Here is a 20709-nt window from a genome sequence, read left to right as displayed (position 1 = left end):
ACTATTGCAACCCCAAAGTTGCCGATTTAGAGTGCAGCTTTCATCTAACTTTACGCTCTCTGGATCAGTTGTGTCAAAGCATTGCAGGTACCATTTTTAAAGTCACATATCGCATAGATGGGAATGAGTGCCATTGAAATCAGTGGGCTGTGACTTTTCATACGACTTTAGACAAAGTCGTACTAGTGGAAACAGAGCCTTAGCGTGGTTGCCTGTACTATGATCATTGTGTTTATTGTAGATTGTGAACTGAGACCCCAGAGCACTTCCAGCTTCATTAACATTCCCATCCCCTCCCCTTGTCCAGCTCCCTTCTGCTGTGCACAGATATACTGTATATGTGCACTGCACCTAACACCCCCCAACCCCCGTGTGGATGGGGCTTTTTTAAAATTTTCTCATGAATAGGATGTACAACGAGAGGCAGGAACCTATGACCAGCTCCTCCCATCCTTTAGAAGTCCAGTGGTTACACAGGAACAGTGCCCCTCCCTGGAAGTGATGTCACTAGCTTTCAGTAACCACACCCACTGGCTGATTTTATTGTCAGAAAGAAGTAGAATTGAAGTCATGTGAATAAAGGTAGAAAAGCTGGTATTTTTTCATTTTGAGACATAAGGCTGAACTTGGCTCGCATACATGATTGCAGGGGAGAATTTAAGTGTTAGGATTAGAGGTCGACCGATATATCGGCCAGCCGATATTTGCCGTTTTTTAATTGAGCTGATAAAAAGGCAGATTTAGAACAGCAGGACTTGGAAATTACTTCTGTAATAGTCTTCATAGAAGCACTTGTCTCCTCTCTGGGCAGTCTGCCATGAAAAGAGCAAAAAGATACAATGTTTACACTTGAATGAATGAACTCATCTGTGTGTAGAAGTTCTCAGTTTAACCATTTAAAGACTAAATCTTTTCTCACACTTGTTGCTTACAAGTAAAAGCCCTGCATTTCCTGCCAGAAAATCACTTAGACCCCCAAAAAATTATATATATTTTTTTTTTTAGCAGAGATCCTAGGGAATAAAATAGTGTTTTTTTTTTTTGCAACATTTTATGTCACACGGCATTTGCGCAGAGGTCTTTCAAATGCATTTTTTTTTGGGGGGGGGGGGGGGGGGGGGGATACACTAAATGATAAAAAAAAAAAAAAAAACTAAAACAGTAAAGTTAGCCTTTTTTTTTTTTCGTCCAAAAGTTTTGACTACCTTTTTTTATTTTATAGGCTGCTTTCACACTGGAACGGGCAGGCGTTGATGGTAAAATGCTGCTGGTTTTAGCAGCGCTTTACCATCATTTTAGCGGTGCTATTTGGCTTCTAGTGGCGCACATATAACCCAGCTAGCACCCGAAGAGGAGGTTAAATGCGCCCGTGAAGCACCGCTGCCAAATCGCATTGCATGCGTTTCGGCAGTGGTGCCCATTAATATCAATGGGCAGGAGTGGTGGAGGAGCGGTATACACCACTCCAAACGTGCTGCTTGCAGGACTTTTTTTTTTTAACATCCTGCCAGCGCATCGCCTCCGTGTGAAAGCACACAGACTGCAGGGGAACCGTTTTGCAGGCACTTTACAGGTGTTATTTTTAGCCCAAAAGCGCCTAAAAAAACGCCTCAGTGGGAAAAGGTGTCTTTTAGGTTTTATGAGATGAAGGGGGATAAAAAAAAAATCAGCCTAACATATCGGCCCAAAAAAATCGGCATCATACATCGGCCGCCATGATTTCTATATATCGGCATCGGCCAGAGAAAAACCCATATCGGTCAACCTCTAGTTAGGATGGACTTCCACTTTAATGTAGCGATTGAGTCAGTCTTGTATAGCTAGCTACATATATTAAGCGTTTTTAAAGGTCTTCTGAAGAATTTGAAGTAGTTTAGCTAGGCAATATTAGTTTGTTTTGTGGCATTGTCCCAAAAAGCATTTCTGAAAAACTTTTGTTGCCAGTGCCTATATATATGTCTGTGATTCTGTCAAAAGATCTGATCATTTTGCAATGGTCTAAAAATTGCTAATCTGAAAAGAACTTGAATGAAATTTAATTTTTGTGGGACAAAAAGAGGCCAGTATTGGTGCTGGGTATGCAGGGTACTGCAGTTACAAGTGCGTTTCTAATGATCGTATCTTCCATGGGATTAAAAAAAAAGCTCTTGGTCTCAGTCTGGGACTTTAGATGTTAATGGAAGTGCTGTCTGTAAACCAAAGTCTGCTGTAACCCTTTAGTTTTGTTTTCCTGTGTCTTCCACAGCACTTATTAGTTTCTCTTGTTGACCATCAGATCTCTGCAATCTTTTGTGTAGGGAGATGGAAATTGGTGGGAGGAGCCAGTGCGCATTTCAGGGGACACAGAGCAACACACTCAGAAGTGTTGCTACAACAGTACAGTTATGATTCCCTAGTAACTGAGCATTGTTGCCAGTGGTTTAGACAGGTATATACTCCCGTTCTCTGAACATCTTCTTGGGGGTAACAGGTTAGCCTTACGCCACTATCAGATTTAAAAATCTATAAAGCCACCAAAACCAATGCATTCCTTGTGTAAAATGTCAGCAATTATGCTGACCCATTGGGGTGGGGGGGGGGGGGGGGGGGGGTAGGCATATCAAGTGTAATGGAAACATTCCCATTAATCATTAAACCTAACCAGTCTTTAACACCTATGCTGACCTATGTAAAAAAAGATGTACATACCCATTTTCAGGCCAGTTATGTGATCCAGCTCCCTTGTGTCCGCCAACAGCAGCTGCTAGGGAAAGGAGGGAGCGTAGACGATGGCTGGGACATAGGAGCTCATGGGGGACATCACTCCCAGGCATTCCCAGCCGTTGTCGCGCACGCTCTCATCTTTTCTGCATATGCCGCTAGCCAATACTGGGGATCATGTGACCATAGTGGGCTGAGAATACGTTAATCAGTTCCTGACCAGCTGCCGCAGGTATATAGCGGCAGGATGGCTCCCCTGGGCGAGCCGTTGTAGCTGTATGCCGGCCCTTTAAGATGCTATAGGAGCAGTGTCCCCGGAGCCAATGTGTGCCTGGCAAGATGACCGCCGGGCACCCTCCATCGCTCATGACAGATCCAGAACCAGAAACCTGTGTGTATAAACACACAAATCCCAGTTCTCTCAGGGGAGAGAAGACAGATTGTTTATAGCGCAAACAAAAATAAAAACTGCAGAGGTGATCAAATGACACCAAAAGAAAGCTCTGTTTGTGGGGAAAAAATACCACTTTTGTTTGGGTAGTGTTGCACAACCGTGCAATTGTCAGAGAGACTGTTGGAGTGCTGTATTGCAAAAAATGCCCTGGTCAGGAAGGGGGTAAATTATTCCGGGGCTGAAGTGGTTAAGTTTGTATATCTTTTTTATACAAATTAATTAGCATAGGTTTTAGAAGGGGGTGAGGCTGGAATAATTCTACTAATAATTTGACCTTGCTAGGCCTAAAATATTCAAATTGTAGGCACGTTCTGGATTTTAGCTCAAACTTATTCTTAGGCATTCTTTGTATGTATTTAAATTTTAGGTGTCCTATGCTCGCCCAAGTTCAGCTTCTATTCGGGATGCAAACCTGTATGTCAGTGGACTTCCAAAAACAATGCCTCAAAAAGAATTGGAACAGATGTTTTCCCAATATGGCCGCATTATTACATCCCGTATTTTAGTTGACCAAGTAACTGGTAAGTGTTATGTAGCTCTTATTTTTTTTTCATACTTTTGCTTACAATTTTATCTTTAGAGTTGTGAAATAGTCTCCTGTCAAATACAGCAATCTTGCCTCCAGAACATATTAAAGGTGGTGATATGTGGGCCAGAAAATGCAATTTTCTGCTGGAATTGTTCATGAATATGCATGTACAAAAATAGATTGTTGAATATAGTCAGCTACTCTGAGTCATTTCCACCCTGAAGGTGCAGGTTCGGAAGCTGTTTCATGGTTTGTAATAAATTTACAGCTGCTATAATCTTCATTTCCAAGCTGCTGCTTAGAAATGGTCCCACTGCTCCTTCTAAAATGCTAATAAACATCTTTTCTTTTATCAAAAGTGAGATTTTATGCAAAAATGCACAACGGCCTATTTAAGGTAAAGATTAGACACAGCGCCCAAGCTGGTAATTGGTAGTAAGAAGGTTAGAGGCTACTTGATTAAACGTTGGGTGCGTTAAGAATCATGTAGGTCTTAAAGCTCTAATTTAGACCATTGTAAGTTGGCATATATTTACAGTGCAAAGTCTTGGGTGTAAAGAGAAATGCCATTAATGGTTTTTGAGGGATAAACTTGCTAGAAAGTGCCCTTAACAGAAAAAAAAATATTGAAAAAAAAATATTGGTGTGACCACACTTCCAAAGCATACATTTTGCAAGGAATTTTTTCTTGGTTCTGAAGGTGCTGTCATGATGGGTTTTTCATAGCCTCTAACTGACCTTAGCTGTGTTTCTAAAAGTAATCTCAGACTGGTTTAATGCTGACAAGATCAGGCTTTTGTAGGGGCCAGCCGTTATACCATATCTTGCAGAATTTCTTGCCGATCGTTCTTTGATTTTTTTTTTTTTTTTTTTTTTTTTTTTCTGGGGGGGGGGGGTGTTTATGTTCATACTGGAGGCTGAGGTTGGGTAGTAATCCAGACACCTGTATTTTATGATTAATAGCAAGGATGCCATCACTGTGCTACTCTGAGCTATAAAAAGGGTGTACTAGGATCCAGGGTGGATTTAATTTAAATAGTCTATTTACATTACTAGTAAAAAGGCTTTATTTAAATCAACTCAATTTAAATCATAATTTTTAAAGAGCAACTGTCATCTCTGACCCGCTGGCGGCGACTCACCGACAGTCCCATTCACTTGGGGCGGCTGGTGATGCAGCAGTGACACAACAAGGTGAGGGATGTGACGGCAGCAGGTTGAGGGGATGCCCACTAACGGGCACTGCCCTGATGTATCTGAAATGACAGGTACTCTTTAAATGCAAGAACTTGTTCTTGCTGGTTGTTAGAATCTTTAATATTTGTAAACAAAATGAAGGTTTCCTATTTAGAATAATAAGCTGCCACGTTAGTAAAACAGCAATATCATAACTGATTCAATTATACAATTTGAAGTGTATGTAGATTTGCAAAACAATGGGAAAAACATTCCAGAACTTTGTTTTACCTCATGGTTACTGTGAAATTTTGTGACGCAAAATGCATCAATGCACTGCATGTTCAGCTTGCACAACTTGGATTCATTGAATGAGTATACCAAAATGTTAAATATTGCATAATATACATGCTACATAACTAAGCTCCATTTCATGCTGAATTAACTAATGTATCTTAAATAAAAACTATCTTTTGATACATTTTTATTCCAAAAGAATTTTATCAAAATAAATTTGCTAAAAATCTGATTTTATTTTTAAAAATCTTTTTTTTTTTTTATCCACCCTACTGAGGTCCCACTGGAAATTACAGGCACTGCTAAACGTATTCTGGTTTTCAAAGGACAGGACTGGTGTGTTCTCAACCAAACCCACTTGGACTTTTTGAAATTTTGCCCGGTTGAAAATTTACCAGACTTCTCCCCTAATAGGGTTAAGTTTTATTCCCTCTACACAACTGCTTCTGCTTCTGCTAAGCACTTGGTTTCAAACAACCCATGTCTTTATGTAAGATCCCATTCAAATCAAAACATCAAGAATGCACATTTTTTCTGATGCTGCACACATAACTGGTGATGCTTTGTAATGTGCTGCAGTACAGGTATGTTTTGGGTTCCATTTAAATAAATGGCACTGCAATGCACAAACACTTTTGTGGGTGTTGTTGTGATGCTCAATAACGCATGTGGGGCTGTGTCCTAAGACTTGCATAGTTCATCATTGTCTGGTGCCTCTGGATCCCCATGCCTCTATCTTGGCTTCTGATATCAGGAGGCTGGCTATTTTTTTTTTTCCAGATTCTTTCAGCCAAACCTCTTGATAGGGGGCAGCATGTGCTTAGTATGGCAGAGATTGGCCCGAAGCCTCCTGGGATACTTGTCTGTATTCCAGGAGGCACCTGGCAGAGGGAATACTTCATTACTGTTCTAAGTAAATTCTCTATAGTGATTTCTCACTATGGGTTTATCTCTCACCCACTGCCTCTATCCATCAATCATATGTTTTCATTCTGCCTGCACAGGACACCTTGTGTCTTGTTTCACTATTGCTTGTTGATTAGGCTGGCTATTCCTAAAGGCTATGATTTTGAAGGGCCAGGTTTCCTCTTTCCTTTGAAGGCTCATTCATCTCACTGTCGGTGCCTCTTGAATTTTTAGCACCAGCTTCTCAGATTAGCCTGGCCAAACCCTGGTTCTCCATTCATACATTTGTGGATGTTCAGGCCTCTGCTGAATGTGCCAGCTTCAGCCATTGGCCCCTACTGCTGTCAATCACAGCCAGTGAGCCAATAAGAGAGGGCATGGTACCGAGCCGCAGCTCAGTGTCTGAATGGACACGCAGAGCAGCGGCTTGGAAGCACACTTGCTTGGTACCCAATTGCAAGCTGCTTCTCAGAGGTATTCGACAGGAGGGAGGGGCCAGGAGCGCCAGCGGGGAACCAGAGAGGAGGAGGATCGGGTCTACTCTGCAAAACCGCTGCACAGAGGAAGTATCAATGACATGTTTGATTCTGAATATATTTCTCCATATTTAAAATAATCTTGTACATTGCATGTAAATGGGTAGAACAGAGAACCGACAGTCAGCCGAGTAGCGGAGCTCATATAGGTACAATCGGACAGATTTTGTACAGGGACAATCATTATAATGGTACAGAGCGGATGGGAGTATTTAATAGAAGTTAACAACCACTTTAAGACCTAAAGGAGCCAATATCCTGCACTGTACAAGTAAATGATTTTACAGGCAAGTTAAATACGTATTGATTGTAGTGCACATTTTTCATATTCCATTAACCCAGGCTATTGCTGCTGCCTATAAAGGATTGGACACTTAGCCAAACTGAAGACCACCCCACCCCCCACAGCCTGTAACTATATAACGCTTGGTTTCAATTTGTGTTCTGTGGGAGGATGAGTATCTAAATCCTGAAAATCCTGATTCACAAAGGCATACCTGACTGTGCCTAATTGAAAGTATCTTATTAATGTGCCAGCTCAGCACTGGTGTTACTAGTTCAAGACCTGTAACATTTGTTTTGCCCAGCCCTGTATGTGGGGAAAAAAAAAAAAACTTCCCTGTACAGTTGGGCTTTAACATAATTCCCTCCTAACTTTCTCTGTGGTTCATGTATAGTGCTTGATTGTTACTGGTGCTGTTTTTCTAGCTTAATTTGCTTTCTGTCTCTTCTGCTTCTCTGGTATCCATTTTGGGCCTCCTTCACCTGGGACACACAGTACACATTTGTGGGTCACAATCTGCTGCTACTTGCAATGGTTGTTTGTGGTTTAACGCCTGCTTTGGCATGCAAGTATCCCATAAGTGAGTGTGACACATGAATGTGCTGTACAGACATTTTGTTGCTTGATCATTTTTTTTCTCATTCGTTCATTGACAGACACAGCCTTCTTTATTCAGAACCATAGGGTTATATCACCCCCTACAAGAGTAGGACACTAGGCAGAAAAAAGACTTGGCTACGCCCATAGGCAGTCCCAGGTGATATACACCCCTCTCTCTGCTATAAGCCTTTAGTTTTTAGTTTTTTTTTTTTTTTTTGAGAAGTAAGGACCTAGTTCCCTACTGTATCTCTTGTTTTTCTAGTTTATTTTCCTGGATTTTTCCGGTTAGGCATACAATCAACTGCCGAGCTGGGCAACGGGCTGGACAGTTGATCCAGTGGTCACCTTAGTCTTGCCAGCAAACGTGTGCCGACTTCAGCTTATGCACTAGGTCGGCGCGACATAGCCCAACTGGATGGGGGCTTAGTTAAGCGTCTCGCAAGGTCGCATACGACTGGGTTTCGGCTCAAGACGCAGCATCCCTCATGGCCAACAGCCTTCGTGGTGAGGAGGTTCTGTCTGGAGCGGTGCCCACTTGGTCATGGTATGGTGAGTAAATCTCCCATTTTCCCCTTAGGGGTTTTTTGTGGCGGACGTGGTTGCCTCTTTTCCTGGCCCTGGAGGTCCCTTGGTAACCACCCCCCTTTTCCCATCCTCCCTCCATTTGGGTTAGTGTGCCTGTGGTGGGTCCTGGGGGACGGGGTTGAGTACGAGTGGGTGGGCACCGCCCAAGTGCTGTGCTTACTGGGCAGGGGGGGAGGCACTGGGTCCAGTGCCCAGATCCTCCCTCTCCCCCTCCCTCTCTCCCCCTCCCTCTCCCCCTCTCTCTCCCCCCTCTCTCTCCCCCTCTCTCTCCCCCCTCTCTCCCCTCTCTCTCCCCTCTCTCTCCCCTCTCTCTCCCCTCTCTCTCCCCCCTCTCTCCCCTCTCTCTCCCCTCTCTCTCCCCCCTCTCTCCCCTCTCTCTCCCCCCTCTCTCCCCTCTCTCTCCCCCCTCTCTCCCCTCTCTCTCCCCCCTCTCTCCCCTCTCTCTCCCCCCTCTCTCCTCTCTCTCTCTCCCCTCTCTCCTCTCTCTCTCCCCTCTCTCCTCTCTCTCTCCCCCCTCTCTCTCTCTCTCTCCCCCCTCTCTCTCTCTCTCTCCCCCCTCTCTCTCTCTCTCTCTCCCCCCTCTCTCTCTCTCTCCCCCCTCTCTCTCTCTCTCCCCCCCCTCTCTCTCTCTCTCTCTCTCTCTCTCTCTCTCTCTCTCTCGGGTTTGCATGCATCTGTGGTAGTCCCATATAGCATTGCTGTGACCAACGTCCTTCTCCCTGGTGCCTAATGACTTCCTATGGCCGGGCCATGTTTGTGTAACTCTGGGGCAATGATATGGCAGATTTTGGCTCAGGCAACGGTGGCCATTACTGCATAGCCCAGGACAGCGTTTTTGGCAGGTGGCAGCTCCTCCTTTTGACCTGGTACTGACCTGGTCCTGTTTTCTTTTCCCTTGAACGATACGTGTGTGCAGGTCTACATCTGAGGCAGAAAGTGATACGCTGGTGTGGTGGTGAGCCTGAGGGGATCCCTCCTCACTCTGCTGCAGGCTGTGGAGTGTCTTGGTGGTCTGGTACCACTATGGGTGTGGGGGGGTGTCCCATTGTAGTGGTCACTCTTGGCGTGGGGCTCTTTTCTTTCTTTTTTTTTTTTTTTTTTTCTTTCTTCTCTCCAATGGAATCTCAAGAGCATGTTTCCGCACTTGACCTCCTGTCAGAGGCTGTGGGTCCCAGCCATCCGTTGCTGCACTGGAGTCCTTTGGTTCACAGGTGGAGGTGGCTCTTGGGCAGCAAACTAGCAAGAATCCGCCCCTTCCCCTGCTTCGCCTGTCTTGTCGGATCCTGAATCTGATGAAGCTGCTGTGGAGGGGGCCCACCCTGTGGGGTCTGCAGCCATGCTCCTAGATCTTTTGGACAGTGAGGATGATTCCTCTGCCCCAGTGGCTGTGTACGCGAAAGCTCTGGTGCACGCACATTGCTTCTGTGCGTGAAACTTTAAAAATGGAGGAGGCCGGTCCCCTTTGGCACTCATAAGCCGCCTCGTGCAACTAAAGTGTTCCCTTATCCCTCCCTCCCTTTTTCGACAAGTTTGTTTATAAAGAATCGGGGCGTCCAAAATGGCCCTTTGTGATCCCAAAGTGGTTTACTGTGTTATCCCTTTTGAGGAGAGTCTGCTCAAAAAATGGACAACTCCACCTGTGGTGGATCCCCTGGTTTCTTGATTGAACAAAACCATTGATTCCAATTGAGGACTCTCAGGCCTTTAAAGACCCGGCTGACAGGAAGGCAGAGTCTGAGCCGCTCTGTTCTCAGCTGGTTTTGGCTATTGCTCTGGTATTGCAAACACTGATAGAATGGGCGAAGCTGTTGCGCTGTGACCTGGAAGTGACAAGTTTCCTCCTGCCTTCACAGATTTAGCGTACCAACTAGTTCAGGGGCTGCAGTGTGTCTGTGATGCCTCTTTGACGCAGCTCCCTTGCTTTCTAAGCTATCTGTTTCGGTGATAGTGCGTCGACTGATATTGTGGCTGAAGTGTGGGACTGCGTACCATGTCTCTCTAAAAAGGCCCTATCTGATCTTCCTTTTCAAGGCGATTGTGGCCATTCAGGATGAAGCGTGTTAAAGGGGGGAAGAGTATTTGTCTTGGTCAAAGAAGGGGAAGTCGCAAGCGTGGCTCTTCTCGGGGCACAGTTTTTTTTTTTTTCCTTTCTCAGGGTCCAGAGACAAAGGCTCGAAGTCTTTAGAGCCCCCTTTGGGAGGTCCCAAGCGCCCCTGGTCGGGCAAACCGAGAGCAGACTTCTCCAGACCCCCCCCCCCAGATAAGGCTCCTTCGGCATGAAGAGGCACCCGCAGTCCAGGCCCATGGACCTCTGATGAACTACAAGTGGGTCCACAAAGTTATTCTGTCTCGTTACAAGATCGAGTTCCAGACTTGTTCCCCAAGCTGATTTTTTTCTGTCCAATCTGGATCTGTCTCCAGACTGCTTATTAGCCCTCCGGGGAGTTGTGCAAGGCCTGATGCTCCAATGGTTGACTTTTCCGGTGTCGGAACGTTTCCAGGGCTTTTATTCAAACTTATTTACGATCCCCAAAAAAGAGGGTACGATATGTCAGATTCTGGACCTCAATGGAGTCCATTCACTCCGTGGTGGCATCTCTTCATCAGGGGGACTTTCTTGTAGAGGTCGACTGATATGAGTTTTTCTCTGGCCAATGCCGATATTTAGAAATCATGGCGGCCGATATATTATGCCGATTTCCCCCCCCCCCCCCTTCATCTCATAAAATCTAAGTTAGACACCTTTCACACTGGGGCATATTTCAGGTGTTTTTTCCCTAAAGATAGCGCCTGTAAAGTGCCGGCAAAACAGCTCCCCTGCAGTCTATGTGAAAGCCCAAGTGCTTTCACACTGAGGCGATGCGCTGGCAGGACGTTGGGAAAAAAAAGTCCTGCAAGAGGCATCTTTGGAGCGGTGTATACTGCTCCTCCGCCACTCCTGCCCTTTGAAATGAATGGGCACCGCTGCCGAAGCACCTGCAATGCGTTTTAGCAGCGTCGCTTCACAGGTGCATTTAACCCCTTCCTCAGCCACTAGCTGGGTTATAAGTGCCCCGCTAGCAGCAGAATAGCTCGTGTTATTCCTGTCATTCTGGTGGCCCTTGTACGCCGACCTGGTGCGTCTGGTTGCAGACGCACCCTGGCAGCTGCCTCTCGGGGAGGATCTGCTATCCCAAGGGTCAATCTTCCACCTGCTTTACCATAGCTGGCTGTAACAGCCTGGCTATTGCAAGACAAGTGTTGAAGGATAGGAGCTTATCTGCGTCAATGATTCTGACGCTGCTCAAAGCTAGAAAGTCTACTTCCAGGAAGGTATGTTATCGGATGTGGAAAGCATACATTTCATGATGTGAGTCAGTGGGGTTTCACCTACGTTCCTTTGCGATGGCTCGGATTTTGACTTTTCTTCAGAGGGGCATTGAAAAGAATTTGGCCTCGAGTACTGTCAAGGGCCAGGTGTTGGCCTTGGCGGTTTTCTTTCAGCGCTCCCTGGCTTCGCATTCCCTGGTGCATACCTTCCTTCAGGGAGTGAGATGGTTCCACTGGTGCAATCTCCCTTGTCACCGTGGGACTTGATTCTTTCTTTCGGGTTCTACAGAAGCCTCCATTTGAAAATATTTGAGATATTCCCCTGCTCACGTTATCACAGAAGGTGGCTGCCTTGGTGGTTATTACTTCTGCTCACAGGGTGTCAGAGTTGGCGGCGCTATCCTGTCGCACGCCCTACTTGGCGATTCATAAAGACAAGATGGTGCTTCATCCTTGTCCTTATTTCCTTCCAAAGGCTGTCTGATTTGCATTTAAATGAAGACATTTTGTTGCCTTCTCTGTTAAAGGTCGCAACGTCCGAGGGAATTTGCTTTGTACACCTTAGATGTAGTACAGGCTGCCCAGGGTATATTTGACAGCCACTGAGTCTTTTCAAAAGTCAGACTCCCTGTTCATGATCACAGATGGACCAAAGAAGGGTCTATCTGCTTCTTCAGCGACAGTTTCTAGATGGATCAGGCAAACGAGTCAAGTTCCTCACTTCCCTGTGAATGCGCACTCAACTCAGGTGCTGTGTGCCTCCTGGGCCTGGTGTCAGTAACGCAAGTTTGACAAAATTTTACAAGGTGAATGTGCTGGCATCTGCGGATGCTTCTTTTGGCTGCAGGCTGCAGTCTAGAGGATTTTTTCCCACATGAAGGTTTTTTTTTTTTTGCTGTTCAAGTTGAGCTCCAGTTCTCGCTGAGCTCCAGGATGTCTGCTTGGCTTTTTTTTTTTTGGCTGCCCTACCCCTCATGTTTAGCACTGCTATGGAGTTAATAAGTTAATACTTCAAGTACTGCTGGTTACATAACTGAAGGCCTATAGCAGAGAGGGGGGTGTATGTCACTTCGGACTGCCCATGGGCATAGCCAAGTCTTTTCTGCCTAGTGTCCTACTCATGTAGGGGGCTCTATAACCCTATCTTTCTGAATAAAGAAGGTTGTATCTGTCAATGAACTCAGAAAAACTGATCTTATGGAAAGTCAAAAAGCCTATTATCACTTGGGTCGCTCTTAAGGGGTAAATCCCATCACGCTGCCTTCCAATGCCAAGTCTAAGATATCTTCTCATAAGATGATGTGGCTCTCCAAGTCAGCAAAGTTTGGTGCCAAGGCTTCTAAGTAATAGGAAACCTCCACTTCTCCTAGCAGAGGGACATCTGTTGGCATTTGCTGGCTTCCAGTCCCTGCACATCTCAGGCCTTTGGGCTGAAAGTACCTTGGATTGTGACCCAGATACTCTCCAGAGCAAACTTTTGTCCTTCAATTTCACACCCAAAGCCTGTGGGCTCATAAGAAATCCTCGATTCATGCTTGCCTTGAGGTTTCTGGTTCTCAAGGTTGCTTTCTTTTTTTCGTCCTTCAAGGCTGTGCTATATGCACAATTCCACTTCAGGCCAGTGCTACGCAACATTCTGGCAGCATGGAAAAAGGCTGTCAAAGTGCCCTATACATGTGACCCCCAGGTTCAGGCTCTCTATAATTTAGGGGATTACAACCCAGCACTGGACTTTGGACCTTTCCACCTCAGTCGTGAAAAATTCCACAACTTGCAGTCCTGAACATCCACTCTGTGTGGGGGTTGTGGGATGAAGCTTGCCTTTGCCCTAACAATCTGAAACTTGGGACAGTTTGGTTCTCCTTTCAACACTGGACTCTTCTTCTGCAAGGACGCCCATGAATCCAATCAGACAATGCCACTGCCATGGCCTACATCAGTGAAGGAGGAAACAGGTGTTGTGCTACTCAAAAAGAAGCTGACTTGATACCCCCTCGCATCCATGTCTGCCGTTCACATCAGAAATTTGGAAAGTTAGCAATGTTTGGATCCAGGAGAAAGGGCCTATCATGTGGAAGTCTTGCAAGCCCTTTTCCACAGGTATGGGATGCCAGATGTGGGTCTCCCTGCAACCGATTCCAGGAAACCTCAGATATTTGTAATGTGTGCTCTGGTGACACCACTGACTAATGGGACCAGTTCTGTCTCATTTAAAGCCTTTGTGCTGCAATGCTCCCCAAGTTTCTCCCTTTACCTTGCAGGATCAAGAATTCTCATTACTTACTCCTTGCACATGCTCCATAGACTCTTATAAATTGCATGGACCTCTTGTCCTGTCAGTGTTGCATCCTGCTTCTCAGTTGTTGACTTTAACAGCATGGCTGTTGAAGCCATGGTTCTGAAAGACAACCTTTTGGATGGTCATCCCCGCCCCTTTTTTTAAAGACTGAAAAGAACACTTCTCACAAACTGTCACACCTCAATGTCCTTTGCTTGGAACAAGGCACTTTTATCTTGGAAAGCACACCATGCACGTATTGTCCTTTCTCCAGACTGGTTTTGGCCAACCTCTGGATGGGAGTACCATAGAGGGACAAATCTAGACCTTGGCCTTAATTTTACTGAGACCTTTAGCCTCTAACTCTAGGCCCTTAATCAAGGGCATCACTCTTATATCTCCGATCTCCTGACGCCACCTTCAGATCTCAATCTGGTGTTCTCAGCTCTACAAAAAAAAAAAAAAAACTATTGAACCCTTATTGGGGATATTTCCTTGTCTAGCCTTTTGAGGGTAGATTTTTTTTTTATGTCTGCAAGAAGAGTTTATGAATTAGAAGCCTTCCTTAGTATTCCTAAACATCTAAATCAGGATATTGTCCTTCCTTTTTTTTTTTTTTTTTTTTCCCTCTCTTGCTCACAAGCATCCGAAGGAGAGGTCTTTGTGCCTGTCTGCATGTTTTGAGAGTTTACTTACCTACAGTTTCCCTTCAGAAATCAGATTTACTCTGTGCTTCCTGAGGAATCTTGCAGGTGTCTACCTAGATCTTAACATTGCCATTGATTAGCTTAAAATCTGAAAAATGTTAAGGCATATTTTACCAGATCTGTTTGTGATAGAATTCACATTGGACATCTTTCTCAGATTTGCAAGGCTGCCACCTTCTCTTTACACATTTAACCAATTCAAGCCCTGGAAGGATTTGCCCCCTTCCTGACCAGGCCATTTTTTTGCAATACGGCACTGCGTTGCTTTAACTGATTGCGTGGCCGTACGATGTTGTTCCCAAACAAAATTTGTCCTTTCTTCCCCACAAATAGAGCTTTATTTTGGTGGTATTTGATCACCTCTGCGGTTTTTATTTTTTGCGCTATAAACAAAGTAAAAATTCCGAAAAAAAAAAAAACACCTTTGTACTTTTTACTATAATAAATATCTCAAAATGAAGAAAACATTTTTTTTTTCAGTTTAGGCAGAAATGTATTCTTCTACATATTTTTGGTTTAAAAAATATCGCAATAAGCGTATCTTGATTGCTTTGCGCAAAAGATATAGCATCTACAAAATTTACTAGTAATGGCGGTGATGTGCGATTTTTATTGGGACATTGCGTTGGACACTTTTTTGGGTACCAGTGAGCTAAAAATAGCCACTGATTACTGTATAAATGTCGCTGGCAGGGAAGGGGTTAACACTAGTGGTGATCAAGGGGTTAACTGTGTTCCTTATGTGTTTCTAACTGGGGGAGGGGGGGGGGGTGGTTGACTAGAGGGGGACTTTGTAGGAACACGCAATCTGTCTCCTCTCCCCTGACAGATGGGATTTTTGTGTTTACACACAGATCCTGGTTCTCGCTCTGTCATGAGTGATCGCGGGTGCCCGGATTTTTGACTTGCCAGTAAAATACATTTCCTGGCATTCTACAGGAAAAGGACCCTCACGTGTGTTCTTATGATCTTCCTATTGCCATTGTCTAATGACCTGAAGGTAGTTGCATATAACGGTTGTAAAGTTTAAAGAAACTGGTGTCGTGTGCTATACTCCAGGATATGCATTTTACTGGTAAACAAATTATAGTGCAGGACAGTATTTAGAAACCATGGGCTATAACCATGAGTTATACACAGATTGTTGGGTGACTGGACACTAGCAAAAAAATACGTTTCCAAGGCTGCCGCTACTGTACACTCATATAACCCCCACCTACTTTGAGACTCCAGATTTTTGCCTTTTGTGATGGGCATCTTCCTTTTGGATAAGTTTTTAACCATTCTTTTTCTTCTGACATCTCTATCAAGAACTGACTGGTTATTGCCCTGGGCTATCTAGGAATTTCCAGAACGATACCCCTTGGTGCTGTACCTTGAAGACTATACCCAGATCCTAATGTATGGGCCGGGCCTGTAATGTTTGCTTTGGGCACTGGATTCTGCTTTGTTTGCTCTCCTTGACACACAGTGCCACATGTGTTCACCACAGGTTCCAAGGCGTTGATCCATCTCTCTGGTTCCCAGACCGTAAAGATCCATTTTCTAGGGATTGCCAGGCTGGCTGAATCCTAGACCCCCTGACAAACCCAGTATGTTGGGTAAGGCAAGACGAGGTTTCCATGTATTTAGGGGCCCAGATAAGGCAAGACAAGGTTTTCCTGTATTTAGGGACCTGGTTCCTGGCTATTTGAATCGGGAGTTAATCCCTTAGTGTTAATTCCCTGTTCTACTTGTCTATAATGTTTTTGGTGCCATAAGTCATTTTAAAATTGGCAGAGTTTTTTTTTTTTTTTTTGCCATCCGGTCTTAAATGATTATATAGTCAAAACACTCCACGTGACATTTGCCGAAATCGTGAACGGCACATTTTTCTGCTACAAGAGTCATCCACAGAATAACTCCTGTTAAGGAATGGATGCAGAAGGTGTAGTGTTGCCTGAGTGCCCCACTGGGGATCCCCTCACTTAAAGAGGAAGTAAACCCTGATGTTTACTTCCTCTTTCATTCCCTGCAAAGGTAAAGCATAATGGACTACTATGCATTGCATAGTACTCCATTATGTGTCACCTGACACAGGAGCCAGCGATGTCACCGCTGTCCCCTGTAGTCCGGCGCATTCCATCTTCTTGGTGGGTCTTCGCTGCTCCGCCGCTGTCATTCGGTGAAGCCGCAATGACGTCACTCCCGCGCATGTGCACAGGAGCCGCCACGCGCGGCATATTTGCTGTTGACTGTGCCACGCTCAGTGCACCTGCGCGCCGCTGTCTATGGCGCATGCGCCGTAGACAGCGGTGCCTGTCTTTCGGTAAATATATCTTAAACCGTGTAGGTTTAGGAGATATTTCTTGGACCTACAGGTAAGCCTTAACCACTTACAGACCGGACCATTTTGCTGGTCAAAGACCAGACCACTTTTTGTGATTCGGCACTGCGTCGCTTTAACTGACAATTGCGCGGACGTGCGACGTGGCTCCCAAACAAAATTGACGTCCTTTTTTTCCCACAAATAGAGCTTTCTTTTGATGGTATTTGATCACCCCTGCGGTTTTTATTTTTTGCGCTATAAACAAAAATAGAGCGACAATTTTGAGAAAAACACATTATTTTTTTACTTTTTGTTATAATAAATATCCCCCAAAAATATCTAAAAAAAAAAAAAAAAAAAAAAAAAAAAATTTTTTTTCCCTCAGTTTAGGCCGATACGTATTCTTTTACCAAAAATATGTAGAAGAAAATCGCAATAAGCGATTGATTGGTTTGCGCAAAAGTTATAGCGTTTACAAAATAGGGATAGTTTTATGCCATTTTTATTAATAATGTTTTATTTATTTTTTTACTAGTAATGGCAGTGATCATCAATTTTTATTGTGACTGCGACATTGTGGCGGACATTTTTGACACATTTTTGGGACCATTGTCATTTCTACAGTAATCACTGCTATATAAATGCAGTGATTCCTGTGTAAATGACATTGGCAGTGAAGGGGTTAACCAGTGGGTGGCAGTGTAGGGGTTAAGTGTTCCTAGGGGTGTGTTACTAACTGTGGGGGGGTTGGGCTTTCATTTAGTGAACACTGATCTCTGCTCCAATTACATGGAGCAGAGATCAGCGTCACTAGTTGCTAGGCAGAATGGAGAAATGCTGTTTACACAGCATTTCCTCCATTCAGCCGTCCCGTGAGACTATCGCGGGTATGCCCGCGGCGATCGAGTCCGCGGGACCCGCGACTGGACTCACGGGGGTCCCGACCGGCACGCGAGTGCGCTCGCGATGGCAGGGCGGCATTGAAGATTGGACGTACCTGTACGTCAATATGCCTGCCCGTGCCATTCTGCCGACGTACATCGGCGTGCGCTGGTCGGGAACCGGTTAATCTAGGCTTACCTGTAGGTCAAAGCGTGTTGTAAGGGTTTACAACCACTTTAAGAAATGGCTTCTCAGAGGTGCAAGGGAACTGAAGCAAAAGGGAAGAATCGCATATGTTCTGCGAATGGCCCACATCACTTAGTGATATTAAAAGCTTTTTTTTTTTCCCTTTTTTTTTTTTTCTTTTTATAACAAATATGTAATGCCTGCTCTGTGCAGTGGTTTTGCACAGAGCAGCCCTGATCCTCCTTGGGTGCTCTGTCGGCACACCAGCTTTGGCCCCGATAAACTGTGCATGTGGGGGTAATCGATTTTTCACCGGCAATTTATCGAGGCAATAGCTGGTGTTGGTACTTCAATCAAGTGCATCATTTCTTATTACATTGTAATGTAAATTAAATAGTTCAACTCCCCATAATGCAGAATCGGTGGGAGCCCCAAGTGTCACTTGCCACGTCACCTGCCACCAGTTGAGGAATGCCACGCTGCCTGTCACCAGATGAGGAATGCCACTTATCACGTCACCTGCCAGTGCCACCAGATGTGGCTTGTCACTGCATTGATGGTACTGGTTCATTTAGCACAGAGGCCTGCCTTTTAGCACAGTGGTCGTTCTTGAGTGAGGGCAGGAGAGCGGTGGGACGGTGAGAGTGTCATCTCTCTGCTCCCTGCCGCACCTCCAACATTCCGGACGCTGTGAGCAGAAGAGCGGTTATGCTAGGAGGGCAGAGATGCCATCTCTGCTCGCCAGCCCGCTTCTCTCATCTGCCCGCCTGCCTCTCTGATCTACCGGCTCTCACCTGCCCAACCGCAAAGGTGCTATGGCCCAGTGGTTGCAGACCCTTGCTATAATTTGAGTAAAATGACTAGGAGAAGGATCCAGTGCTGGATACTCTTGTGACTGCAGCTCAAAGTAAGTGAAAATGGGATTTGTTTTTTTGTTTTGTTTTTTTTACTTAAAGTGGATGTAAACCCTCACATATACAGAACTGCCTTAGATGATACACAGGGATGAAACAAATCTCCCTACATAAGTTTTACGTGTATCTGCTGTCTTCATATTGCTATATTCTTTCTAATTCTAACATTGGGTTCAAACTTTTACTTCCTCATTCAGCAGTGTGAGTGGATTCTTGGCATAAACTGGGAGACAGCTGATTGGAGGAAAGCCCCCCCCCCCCCCTTTTACACATAGGTAGCAGAAGGAAAGAATGTGCAGAGCTGTGCCGTGACGAGACAAGCTCTCTGCTAATCTATTTATAGTAACTTCCCACAACACTAATTTCAGGCTGGTTTTATCTTTGTTGAAGTAGAGCTTGTCAGAGGTTATGCTGATAACAGAGCAAAGCAATGGCAGAAAGCCATGGGACTTAGTGGTTTGGGGAGAGGAGAGATAAGTAAACACTGCAGCTTTGTGCCCAGGTCAAAATTTATGAATTGGGCTTACGTCCACGTTAAAGCGGAGTTCCACCCAAAAATGGAACTTCCTCTTTAAGCACTCCTCGCCCCCTTAGATGCCACATTTTTTTGGGGGGGGGGAGTGGGGGCTTCATTAGGAGGGGGACTTCCTCCTTCCGCCAAGGGACAGCCAAGGCGGCGACTCCTTTCGCCTTAGGCGGACCCTCCCTCTATGCGATCTCCTGGGACATGTGACAGCTCCCAGGAGGATCACCTGTCCACTCCGGGAGCGCAGCACATCTCGTGCGTGCCCGGCCGTGAAGCCGAAAGCTGTCACGGCTGGGTGGCAATGGAGGCGCCAGTGGAGAGGGAGAGGAGAGGGACACTCCGTTCTGCCGCATCGCTGGTCCACGGAACAGTTGTCTATTAAGTCAGCAGCTATAAAAAGTGTAGTTGCCTACTTTTAATAAACATATAAAAAGCCTGGATCTTCCCTTTAACTCGACAATTAGTAAGAGTGGGGTGGAAGGGAGGCTATTTTTATCCTGGAGTTGGGTTTTAGGGATTCATGTACATGGACCTTTTTAGGCATTTTATGTGTGTGATTTTTCCTAACACTTTGCTTGTGCCAGGGAAGCTACAGTCAGTGTGGCCAGTCTGTCCTTCTAATACAATCTCTCTCAACCTTTTCAACACAGAGGAACCCTTGACATCCGGTCACAGGGAACCCCTGCTAAAAATGAGAAATCTACAACTCATGATACATTAGTGTGATGGTCAGTGGGAGGAATGGTCCTTACACTTGTGGTCATTGGGAAGAATTGCCTCCTTACAGATGGCTAGAAAGATCAATGGTGTCAGAAGGAACCCCTAGCAACCCCTGGAGGGAACCCTAGGGTTCCACTGAACCCTGGTTGAGAATCACTGTTCTAGTAAATGCTCTATTTTTAAACAACAAGGTTGCAGGATTTCACTATCAGTTTTGGTTTGTTTACAAGACATTACCGTCAGCTAGAGGACAGGTTCAAAGGATTCTACTCAAACCTGTTTATGGTAACAAACCCAACGGGGTATGTATCTGGTCCTGGACCTAAAATTCATAAACAAGTTTCTCTGTCCTCTCAAGCGTTGCATGGAATTAGCGTTAGACATTAAAGAAGTCCTAGGCCTCTCAATTGCCTTGTTTTAAGCTGTTCACGTTGCTGAATTCTACTGAAGGCCTTTCCAACACCACATTCTGTTGGCCTGGAACAAAAGCGCTCCATTTCTTGACTTCTGTGCTTTTCTCCAGTCAAGCTTGGTGGATTTCCAATCTAACCTTGGAAAGGGGAAAGTCTGCGGTCATCTTTGTGCATGAGCACAAGGGGCAAGGACACTTTAAATAAAACCACACTTTGTGGTTGCATGGGTTACAGGTACTCTTTACTGAGACATTTGTGGTCTATTAGACCCCAGATCTCTTCTCCACCCATCTGGTCAAACTGAGATCGGACTGAGATTGTTTCAAACGCCGCTAACAGACCGCTTTACATTAGACCAAAACCAGACGTTACATAATAATCATCCCTTACGGTTTCTTAG

The 20709-nt window shown here is 45.1% G+C and overlaps 1 protein-coding gene across 5 annotated transcripts in view; it reads left to right on the top strand.

Annotated features, from left to right (window-relative positions):
* ELAVL2 (ELAV like RNA binding protein 2) overlaps positions 1-20709 on the top strand; it is a 355320-nt gene that overhangs the window by 260722 nt on the left and 73889 nt on the right. For all 5 annotated transcript variants that reach the window (XM_077475153.1, XM_077475155.1, XM_077475156.1 and 2 more), the window contains one exon: positions 3522-3675. In XM_077475153.1, the coding sequence (XP_077331279.1) occupies positions 3522-3675 (154 nt within the window). The remainder of the gene's footprint in view (positions 1-3521; positions 3676-20709) is intronic.

The sequence above is a fragment of the Lithobates pipiens genome, unplaced genomic scaffold (assembly GCF_037356315.1).
Source record: "Lithobates pipiens isolate NorthernLeopardFrog02 unplaced genomic scaffold, aLitPip1_a1.2 Scaffold_13, whole genome shotgun sequence".
NCBI lineage: Eukaryota > Metazoa > Chordata > Amphibia > Anura > Ranidae > Lithobates > Lithobates pipiens.
Note: the sequence above shows the minus strand (reverse complement) of the source record. Positions and strands in the feature narration are given on the sequence as shown.